Source organism: Patella vulgata, chromosome 5 (assembly GCF_932274485.2).
Source record: "Patella vulgata chromosome 5, xgPatVulg1.2, whole genome shotgun sequence".
NCBI lineage: Eukaryota > Metazoa > Mollusca > Gastropoda > Patellidae > Patella > Patella vulgata.
This window is the reverse complement of record NC_065883.2, coordinates 13,709,576-13,721,816: the sequence shown is the minus strand read 5'-3', so window position 1 is coordinate 13,721,816 and position 12,241 is coordinate 13,709,576. Positions and strand designations below refer to the sequence as shown.

Sequence of the window (12,241 nt, the reverse complement as noted above, 5' to 3'; positions counted from 1 at the left end):
AGATCTAATAATCTATTGTAGATACATGTTTTATAAATATTTCATTACCGACAATAGAAAAACTATGCAAAAAATCTTTTTGACTGCTCAGATGATTTAGCTGCTGTGGGCGTATGTTTCGTTGCCTGGCAACCTATCTTTTAAACATTTATGCTAACTTTCATCGAGAAAAATCGAAACCACTGTATGTTCGGTCTTCAATATTTTTCTGTAGACCATAATTTTGGACGGTTTTTATCTCTGTGACAGTTTTATATTGAAAAACAGAAATATCGCCCAGCTCTAGTCTGAGGATACCCACCATGCAGAAGTAATACACATAACGTTTTTATTTGGTGATTGATTTGTCTGACATATAAACAAGTACACTGTACAGTAAAATACATCTGTTATTAAAAGATCAAATTAAAAGGTCAAAGAAACTGTTTCATTTATGACAGCAATAAGCAATCATAGAAATCTAAGGTTATTATAATTATTTGTTATTGTACAATTTTATAGCACACAACTTCCACGAATGAATGCTCATGTGTACTATACAATATACTATACAAAACTTTTATTATCATGGATTTAGCTGTTCAAGTCATAAAAATTTACTTGTTCATCTCGTGACCTTAAGCACTGTGTATAAATTTAAAGTCAATCGGATATTAACTTTAGCATCTAGAGCGTCCACAAGATTTTTCGAAGTGATCAAGGGCCATAACTCTGACAGTAATTATCTGAAATCGCTGAAAATCATTAGGCTTCTTCGTCTCATGGCCTTAAACACTGTATATAAATTTAAAGTCAATCGGATATTAACTTCAGCCTTTAGAGCGTCCACAAGCAATTGTCCAGGCCGACGGACAGATGGGGGCGACGACAATATACGACCACATATAAAAACGAAACAAAATATAGATCTGTATTTTAATCTGATTGAATATATACACAAAAATAAACAAAAAAGACATGCATATAGATATTGAAATCAGGAGATTTTAAAATTCATTAATAAATGAGCATCATTAATCAAGAAAGTTCATTGTAATCAAAGCGAGCAAAGTGCATAACTCTACGTACTTCTTTGTTTGCAGGTAATCAGACTTCAATACAAGATTGGTCAAATTATTTATGCCTTTCTTTAGACTTTAATCCTTGTACTAGGGACTAACATATAGTTCAATTTTATTTCAATAATTTGCTTGCATGTAGGGGTCTTTAGCAGTGGGGGGACACCGGAGGCCCCGGAGAAAACCCGAGGTTGGACAGACGACCCTTCTCCTTGTCACATGCCAACTGACTCAATGATAGACCACATGATGCAATCGCATGCGTTAACCATTCTGCCATCCAATTCTATGATCAAACTCACAGCTTATTTGAATAACAGTAGCATTCAGGCCTACACACTTTATCTAAAATAGGGATTTTATAAATAACTTTAAATTCATTGTTATCTTAAAACTTACTAATTCATGAAAGTATCTTGCTTACCTTTTAAATTCATTGTTATCTTAAAACTGACTTATTCATGAAAGTATCTTGCTTACCTTTTAAATTTTTCTGGATTAGTTTTTTTCAAATGGGCTAATAATGCTATATTATCATCGTCATCATCTGTTCTAATAGTTCCATCTCCTTTACACATCTATAAATATAAAACAATCAAATATAGAAAGTATCTCACCAATCAACCAAATATAAAACCATCAAATATAGAAAGTATCTCACCAATAAACCAAATATAAAACCATAAAATATAAAACCATCAAATATAGAAAGTATCTCACCAATCAACCAAAATAAATGAAATGAAATGGGGTTTAACGTCCTACTTTTCTGCTCCCAACTGGGCTAATGAAGACAGGCATTTGCCATACAGTGTGCCATGAGGGAAATTTTGCCCGGAGAGCAGCACTACAGCCTACTCTTATATCGAATTACAACTGTCAAGGGATCTTTTACGTGCATGCCAATGTGAACACGGGACCTCATTTTTTCATCTCATCCGAACGACTAGACAGCTGTCCTTGTCAGGCCCTCTGTCCTGCATCACTGACAAGAGGGAACCACGCCGGAAAATCGGATGAACTTTCTCTGGCAATGCAGGGATCGAACACCCGACCTCCAGGCTAGCGAGCCAGCGTCTTAACCACTTAGCCACCATGACCCTCCAAACCAATATAAAATCATCAAATATAGAAAGTATTTCACCAATTAACCAATATAAAACAATCAAATATAAGTCGCTCATTGTCAATATTGTGAAAAGTTGAATCTCTAAAAGATATCAGTCCAAAATTGAAAATTTTGATTGTTTTTTTTTTTAAATCTACTTGAATCCAAGAAGGGAGATTACATGTACCACAGACATTTTTCAATGTTAAATAATCAATTTAGCCAAGCAAAATTAGACATTATCTGAAAATGAAACAAATGGGCAACTTAAAGTAGCTAAGCAGGCCACGAAATTTGACGCGAACGATACCAATCGGTAAGGTGCGGTCGCGCTAGCTCAAAAACACGCGACCGATTTCCTGGTTACGCAAATTGATATATCGGTTACGTTAACAAATTTCATTAACAGATTTATTCACATTTGATCAATTTTTGTACAGGATGACTTTGTGACACGGGTCTAAATTATTTGTATTATAGCACAAACTCCATTCATTCATTCTTGGCATTTCATTTCTCCATTTTACCGGTACTTTGACAGATCACGTATTTTGACACCACGTAGGCTATTGACCAGTTGCAAGCACGTTGATTTAAAAATGCCCCTCACTCCTAATTCTTTAAATGATTAGTTATGCCATAAATTTTGAAAGCGTACCTTTGGATTTTCAATCACAAAATGAGAAATGAGTTTGACTATTTAACATGTCGGCTATATTTCCAAAGAATTTACTACACGTGTTCCTTTCAGTTTTCACTATAGCCATGCTGTAGTACCAATGACCCGTATGTATGTCGTCAACTTTGACCCCCTCCCCCCGGCATCTCGAGTGATAATGTAAACGATTTTACTCTCCTGTCTATTTTAATATTATTTCATGACATCAAACTATTCTGTTTCCTTTTGAGACTTTGTGTATAGAGTGCCGAGGTTTATAATAAATACTGTTTGTCAATCAGTCGCTATACCTATGAGTGAGGCTATCGCATGCTACGTGCTTGGATGAATGATTGCAAGTCACAAGTGTAATATGAAGTACGCATGTAGTCTTCAGTGACCGAAAACAATGTGGTAGCTACCATTCCTGGTTTTTGAAGGTCAGATATAATATAAAAACGAAAATCCATTCGTAATTTTTGGAACCGATTCCCCTCATTATTAAAATGTAGGGATTTAGTGAAGTGGAACATTTTTTTTTCTAATGTTATATTGTTTAAATGGGGACACCGTGGGATTAAAGTCATTAACACTTAACCTAATATAATATTAAATATAAAAGAATAAAGTTAGTCAAGTTATTTCTTTAAAAAATACATTCACTGCAAGTGGAAATGAATAATAGCACCATTTAAATCTGGATAAAACATGAAAACAGCGCAACCATTTTATGTAACCAATTGGTTACGCAATGATCATCTGGCGTAACCAAAGAAAATGGTTATGCAGAGCATAAACCCGCAACCATTTTTCTGGTTACACCAAAATTTGAAATTTCGTGGCCTGCTAAGTCTCTAACTCAATATCATCCAAAGTCTTCGACATTGAAAACACAAATTATTTGTCAATTTAAATCAACATTGATGTTGTGATCTCACCGGGAAAATATGGGCTTCTGATATCCTATATTTAAGACAAAATAAACATTTTACCATTGGTAGATGAATCGTGTGCCATAATGTGTTTCAGTGACATTTGTAACAAGGGATTTGAAGAACGAGGCTAGACATATTCCACAAGTCATGTCAAACAGTGACCCCATATTCCTCTCGGAAGAGCATGAACAATAAATACTATCGGTGTAGACTGGAATAACCAGATGCTAGAGATTGCCATTTGATTGGGACTTCTGGCGTATTTCGCCGAAAATAACTGATTAGAAATTACAGTAAAAACAGAAACGGTTGAATGTAAATCAGTTTATATACATTCATATTACATTATTATATGCTTTGCGACTCATTTGTGTCAATTTCTACTTCCAAAATATTAGCAATTTAGCTCCTTTAATATAAATATTTTGGTTTAATTTTACAAAGAAGAGACAGCAAAAATGCAAATAACATTCAACAGTATTGCTTGCTACAAAAAATAAATTCCTTTTGCAATCAACTACTCAACCTGTACAGGCACAGTTTTCAAACCGGTTTACTAAAAGAGGTCAAGTGATCTGTTATAGATGACAAAATAATCTTACCGATATCAACTGGGAGAGAAAAAGTCGTCCAAAATGAAGATGATTGGCTAGATCTGTTTTAACATTGATTAAATATCTAATTCTATCACCTAACATGTCCGATACAGACCAACCATTTGATAATCTCTTCTCTTCCCATTCTCTTATTAACTCATAAAACATATCTCTACAAATAAAACCCATAATTTAACTAAATCATGCATTATAATAGAGCAAGCTATTAATGTGAGCAAGAAATTAATACATTAAAATTTAAATCCTACCTGTCACCAATTACATTCAATTCAATAACATATTGATCTCTGACATAAATTAAAGTATTTATCCCATAAAAATATGGTATTGTCAAATATAGGGACAGAGAGAGAAATGGAGTTTAACGTCCCCGACACAAACTAGGTCATTTCGGGACTAACATTCGGTTCAATTTTATTTCAATAATTTGCTTGCGCGTAGGGGTCTTTAGCAGTAGGAGGAAACCAGAGGACCTGGAGAAAACACAGGAGATTGGACAGGCAACCCTACTCCTTGTCACATACAAACCGGGTATCGAAAAAAAGAATTGATTCAATGACAGACCTTATGATACAGCGTGCACATGCTAACCATTCTGCCCCCCCCACCCCACACTTTGACATAAAATAAAGTATTTATCCCATAAAAATGTGGTATAGTCAATAACACTTCTCTAAACAATATTATAATCGTTAGTGATTAATTAGATGGTAGGCTAATGAAAGTCGTTGATATACTAATAGTGAATCAGATAAATTTGGGCCCGCAGGAACAGATCTTTAACAGAATAATATTCAAATATATACCATGCAAAATTAAAAAGTGTTACGCTATAAACATAAATGTTCAATTTACCTTTGCTTCTTGAAGAGATGAAAGAGACGATCGTTAGGGAAGTTTTTTCTGTTATCAGTATCGGCTTGAAATGATACACCACCAATTGGAGATCTTGGACAAAATGCTGAGCGCTGGAAACAATAAATACAGGGATATGAAGGTCATATTCTATTTGAGTACAAACATAACAAATTATTTTACTAACTGGCATATATATACATGATAACATTACAATGTATACAGCACTGTACCTAGACATAATTCTAACATGATCTGGGGCCTGTTTCGCAAAATTTTAACTTTAGTAATTTGATTGGATAACATTAGACTGATTTGAGTGCTTAGCCAATCAAAATTGAAGTATCTACTAAACTTTGGATTTTATCTTTAGTTAAGATTTCGAGAAACAGGGTCATGTTTATTAATTTTAGTTTTTGATTTTTAATCAAACTATGACAGACTGTTGTAGCCAGATATACATCTGGTATAGCAAATTGACAAATTAAATTCAGAACTCAACACTTTCAATTTTCATTCAAATCAATGCCTTGGCCTTGATAAGAAATAAATGGAGATCCCTAGACCAAAAGCTTTAAATAAATGGATCTGTGTTACGGGGATAATGCAAACAAGAGTTTGCCTTTAGATCTACTAGAAAGAAAACATGTAATTCACCTTTTTAAAATTAATAAAATTATTACCTTGATAAATGAAGACTGTTCGTACAATTTCATTAAATCATTTTGAAGTGCAGGAGAGAAATCTACAATTCGCTTATTTTCAGCCAACAATTTTACTACACTCTTATCTAAATACTTCAACAGGCTGAAACAGATAAATGATCCTTTAGCTATGGGTCTTGGTGGCTATGCATGAGGCCAGGTACGCTCACCCCATAATGCAACATAGAAAAGCTGTTTGATTAAAATATTATACAACAGGGCATATACACACACACTGCAACCTTGTCTAAAAAAAATGACAGCCATTGACAGAGTCTTATACAATAGTAAAGCTTGGATGTTAACTCTTATTTTTTAAAAATATATGTTGAACACTGTAGCCTCTATCCTGTTAGCAAAGTTTCCGGAAAAGGGGAGGTTGACATTCATTTGATGTCCTATAACAACACCAGTACTATGGTCAATTTTAATTTTTAAAAAGTCATTGTTTGGACAGAATATGCATGTAAAGTAATAAGCTAAACTTACTGTAATTGATTTTTTAGAACAGATACTGAGAAGTAAACTGCATTATGTACTGTTAAAAATAAACTGACATCTTCCAAATCTACAATTATTTTTACAAAAAACATAATTAATTTCTGACATAAAATTCATATTAATGCAATGATGAATTTGAAGATGAACTGACTCCAAATAGCCATGATGTCCTACTAATTGGTAGAGATTCTCAGAATTTTAGGCCTATATACAATACGTTGAAATAATCGTTTTCTTATCCTTAAATCAAACATTCAAAATACCTTTTATCAGAGTTCTTTAGTTATTGTTTGTAAGGTTCTCGAGCACCTGAATCTGGAACAAAGGTTTTTTGGGGGTTTTTTTGTTCATCTTACGTGCTCAAATAAGCTAAAAATTACTCCCCCCAATTTCCATACTTCAGTTTATTACATTGATAAATGGTCAAAAGTCACTGTGTAATTTTGCGACAATGCTACTTAGAATGAAGTCCTGGCTATTTGGACTGAAAATCTTCTACCTCTGAATGAAAGGAATCATTTTCCTTGTTCTGAATCAACAAATATCTCACCATGTTGAAACTGGGGAAGCTCTTTTAGAAGAGCAATTTGACATGTAAAATTAAATATGTTTTAACCACTGAGAGACAAATTTCTATTAACAAGATTTCAAATTCCCTATCAATTGTAATACTAAATTAGTATTAATTCTACCTAATTGGTTGAATATTGAATTCCTGTAACATCTTTTCAATTCGCACACCAGGCTTTACTACGACCTTGATAGTCAAATCAGATTGCGTGGGCTATACCAGGTTGATTAACAGAATTAAAAGTCCAGATCTCTTACCATCATTTATAGTCTTTGATTCTGTCTTTATCTCCTCTGATAAAGATGTCAGCAACTGTGTCAAAAAATATAGCTCTACAGAAATATTTGGAAACAAGTGCTCTGAAAATGGAAATTAAATTATTTGAAAAGATAGGTTGCCAGACAATGAACCTTATATCCATAGCAGTCAATAAATAAAAAATTTAACAATGTTTAATTATGCTTGAATGATGAACATGGAAGAAAAAATATTTCAATTATTTTTTTTAAAAATAAGGACCTTATGCAAAAATTTAAATCTTAAAAGATTTAAATATTTGTTTCACTAAAAATGAACGTAAGACATGGCAGTTGCAATGCAATTCCCTTTATTTTGCCAGTGTGTTAGTGTCAAATTATTCATCATCGCCAACATAACATCTGCACACTTTCAAAACAAAGATTGTTTCTTGTTTGTAAAGGCCTTCATGTTTAGTTTTGAATAAAGCTATCACAGTATGGGTTAAAGCTTAAATACACATCCCAATAAAACAATGATGACCATTTGTAATCCTGTGAGCGATATTGCTCAATGTAACACCGTTGGGAAAATTTTACTGGTAAAAATCTATATGATGTGTTTCCTAACAGATTTTCACTGATTAGGCTGTCACAAAAAAATAAACTTTGAGATAATTACCATCAAGACATCTTGAATAAAGTTCTGCTATAATATCTAGCTTTTCTTTGTAGGTGACACTCTCCATCTTGGCTTGAACAAATTCACTATTACTGCTAATACTAGATTGACGCTCTACACTTGATTTAGATGGTGTTAAAACTGATATGCTTTTGTTCACAGGGCTGGAAACAACTTCATTATTACTCGTCTGTCTTTTGGCTTTCTCTTTCCTGTAAAATTAAAACAGAGCTGAACTATGAGCAGGCTATCAGGGGCTTAAAAACACCAGCCAATTCTTCTAAATGTTTTGTCCTAAGCATTATTGACCTCTTTTTAGATGGGCAATCTATCTATATCCAAATGTTACGACAATTATCATCGGAAGATCGATTTTCACCCCAATAATAAGATATTTTCCAGCAATAAAATCTGAATCAATATTCTGTATATATTAAAGATAGGTTGCCAGGCAACGAAACATACACCCACAGCAGGTAAGTCCTACGAGGAGCCCAATTGGGTAATAACTTTAGACTCTAGAGCGTCCACAAGCTGACAATGAAATGAAATGGGATTTAACGACTAGACAGCTGTCCTTGTCAGGCCCTCCATCCTGTATCTCAGCCAATGCTGGGATCAAACACCCGACCTCCAGACTAGCAAGCCAGTGTCTTACCCACAAGCAGACAGACAGTGTGAACTGTGAAGACAATATAAACGACCAAATTTCAATGTGGGCGTATTAAAAACTAGATATGTGAAGTAAAGAAACACAGCAAACATGCTTAAACATATTCACTTGAAGGTTGCTTTGTCGCCCATAAGTTCATTAAACTATCACGATTTGTGGGAAAGTTCATTTCTACAATAGGGTCCCAATTCTCTATTTCATTTTATTAAAAATCAAATGTTCCTGATTCTTTCCTAATATTACTAGTAGGCCTACTTACCTTAATAATTCTCTTTCATCGGCTAAGCAAATGTTCTCATTGTCTATAGTTGGTATAGCCGAATCACTTTGGGATCGGCTAGGAATATTATTCTGTGGTTTTTCTACTACTTCTGCAAATTTCTGAAATTTTGCCACAGCATACTTCTTTGCATCTGGTAATAGCTGAGTGGGGTTTATACGCCGCTTTGGTTTAGGAGTTTCATCATTTCTAAAACGAAAATATAAATTTAAGTTTATATAATCTTTCAAACATTTATCAGATTTCTCTACCTTTTTAGGCCTGTTAATAATTCCTACGACTTTTTTTCTATATTGGTATGTGTAAGTAACAGCATTATATCTTGCATTTATAATTCAAACAAAAAAAGTGAGAACTGTTAGACAGGCGACCCTATTCAAAGTCACAGATATATAAGTGTGGGATCGAAACTATGACACTTGAATCAATGACAGAGCTTATGATCTAAATCGTATGCATTAGACCACTAGGCCACACAAACCTGCACACTCTATTAGACTCAGCATAATACTTTCAGCTACCTTCACTATCAAATATTTTCGCTATTAAGGTTTCTTTATCACTGTAAGCTCAGGGATTAGATTCATAATGTTAACCGAAACAAAAATTGCAGCAGTAAAGGCTTAATTCGAAACTAATACACAACCTAATACATACCTTTGGCTGTTCTTTGTAACAGGTGGAAAATCATTATCTGACAATCTAAATACAGGTGAAGATTCTTTTGATATACCACTACTTTTACCAACTGGGTATAATGTTGCTCTTTTCTTTCCAGAATGTTTGTTTTTAGTCTCAGCTGGGGAGAAGAGAGGAGATGAATCAGGAGTTTCCTTACATCCAGATTTTCTCCTTTGTGTGGGATCTGGAGACATCATGTATTCACCAAGACTAAGTTTATATTTAGATCTATTTGGGTCAGGAGTACCTGCAGGAGAATTGTGTTTATTTTGATATCCACCTTTAGGATCTGACCGTTTCCCACGATCTGCTGATCCACGAAACACCGGGGATTCATTTCCATTATGAGGAGATAATATCGGACTGCAGAGATCCTTACTTGAGGAGCTTTCTAAAGGACTGGCAGCAAAGAGTTGTGTTCGTTTTGAACTTCCAGTATTTGATTTCTTCACAGACTTATTTGTATTATTATTATTCGAAGATGGTGTTTTGGAAGGAGAGTTGTTAAATGATTTAGAATTCTGTAATAAATGTAATGTCTGGTCACGTAAGTAGTTTAAAAAGTAGGGAATGAATTCTTGTCTTATTTTATTATGTTGTATGATCTCTTCTGGAAGGCCACTCTGAAATTTTAAAAAAAAAACATGTAAGGTAAAACAACATAAAGTATGTTAAATTAAAATTTGAACAAAAGTCCAAAATAGAATATAAACACATGCATTAAAATAAGTACTGTACTGCTGAGCATATTTGTCAGTTGAAAAGAACTTTGACATATGGATAAAATGACAGATAGATATATATCCATAGTTTTTATGTACCATATTTTCTTCTTTTACACCAAACCAAACAGGCCAATATTACCAATTAGACCTGTCAATTCAGACAAGAACCTGGGATAAGCTATTTTTACTTTAGTCCATATTTGACTGTACGGGAAACTATCATACTATGACGAAAAATGGAACTTTTCCACATCACATTCAACCTAAATTTCTACTGTTTCTTATGGTCGTCACAAAATTTACTTTTCGTAAGGTCGTGCCAACACTTCACACTTCAGTACAATACTTACATCTTTCTTTCCCTTTTGTTTTGATAAATCTGAAAAGTCGACAAATTGAATTTGAGATTTCTATTCTCACATTTATTAGCACAAAATGAAGATCACAAAGCAAAACATTGTAATAACACCATATTACAAATTTGAACAAGTTCAAAATATAAACAGGTGTTTGCTTTGTTTATACGAAGTTGTGCTACTTTTACTTTAGTCCTTATTTGACAGTGCGGGAAACATATGACGAAAAATGGAACTTTTCCACGTCACATTCAACCCAAATTTCTACTGTTTCTTACGGTCGTCACAAAATTTACTTTTCGTCAGGTCGTGACAACACTTCAGTACAATACTTACATCTTTCCCTTTTGATAAAAGCCATAATACTACGTGCTCTACGGTGATTTTTCTATCAAGCGCCAATTCAAGAATAGATGCCATTTTCAAGACAGCCGCCCTTTTTATCACTTCATTATTGAAGAGTCACAAAATGTTACTCGGTTAACCAGTCGGTATTAGTTTTCGTCCAGCCGCATTTTGATAAATGGTTTACTTTCTTACATATTTTCATCTCACAATTTTAATCATTTCTAAAAATTAATTAAATTCTGGGGGTTTTTTTCTAAGTAAAACGAATAACATACATATTTTTTGGATATGCCTTGGCGAATTGTTGTTGTGTAAGTGAACGAAAAGTCTTTATATTAACGATATCCATAAATTGGCATAAAGCTGCTGATAAATGGTGTCGGCGACGGATTTACAAAATTCAATGTATTTTTTCATTCGACGAGAATGTCACTGAAACGTTGTAAATCTGGTGTGTTTTTGAAACGCGGGAGGTCGAGAGATGAGGTACCTTAGCTATAACCAACAAGCTCCATGATGCAAATTTCACCCTTTCAGATCAATGCCAAGATGCAAATATTCTGTTGATTGTGTTCCTTGTCTAGATTATACTCCATTTCGTGTATTTTATCGGGATGTTTTGAACATTTTCTAGACAAATTCACAATTTACATAATGGTATGGCCCATTTATGCGTAAGCTCATGTCTTTAAAAAAAATAACCCCCTCCTATATACGTTGAATGGAGTAATGGATAGAATGTCTGTCGTTTTTGACTCCAGTGATGGACGGTTCTTAGGATTTCTTTTGATGTCATCATTTGATTACAAAAAAGTTACAGGCCGGTAAATTCCTTAATATCCCAATATTTTGTGTCGCTTAAAAATTCAATTTGTATTTTTGTTACCAGGACAGCGACGTTACCCATTAATTATCCTCGGTGTCCAGGTAAGTGTGGAGTAGAACGGAACGATGCCACTGTGGATGTACCGAGGATGTAATCGAATATGCATCTCTCATTCGTAACATCTCGTTTATCGCATCTATTTCTATCTCCACCCAAAAACTTTGTCCCGATTGAATGGATAGTCTAATTATCTTATACGTCGATACCATTTATTTAGATGATAATGGGGATCACGGTGGCTAAATGGGTAAGACGCTGGCTTGCTAGCCTAGAGGTCGGGTGTTCGATCCCAGCATTGGCCGAGAAAGTTCATCCAGATGTTCCGGCGTGGTTCACCCTTGTCAGTGATACAGGATGGAGGGCCTGA

The 12,241-nt window shown here is 34.2% G+C and overlaps 1 protein-coding gene across 1 annotated transcript in view; it reads right to left on the bottom strand.

Moving 5' to 3' along the window:
- The window catches only part of LOC130013009 (codanin-1-like), a 58,434-nt gene extending 47,364 nt beyond the window's left edge, over window positions 1-11,070 (bottom strand). Inside the window, exons 1-10 of the mRNA XM_056101342.1 lie at window positions 10,977-11,070; window positions 9,536-10,182; window positions 8,858-9,067; window positions 7,926-8,137; window positions 7,265-7,366; window positions 6,425-6,503; window positions 5,915-6,038; window positions 5,232-5,344; window positions 4,362-4,527; window positions 1,539-1,636 (exon numbers count right to left, since the gene is read on the bottom strand). Coding sequence (XP_055957317.1) covers window positions 1,539-1,636; window positions 4,362-4,527; window positions 5,232-5,344; window positions 5,915-6,038; window positions 6,425-6,503; window positions 7,265-7,366; window positions 7,926-8,137; window positions 8,858-9,067; window positions 9,536-10,182; window positions 10,977-11,060 — 1,835 coding nt within the window. The 5' untranslated portion in view covers window positions 11,061-11,070. The remainder of the gene's footprint in view (window positions 1-1,538; window positions 1,637-4,361; window positions 4,528-5,231; window positions 5,345-5,914; window positions 6,039-6,424; window positions 6,504-7,264; window positions 7,367-7,925; window positions 8,138-8,857; window positions 9,068-9,535; window positions 10,183-10,976) is intronic.
- Window positions 11,071-12,241: the final 1,171 nt, after the last annotated feature.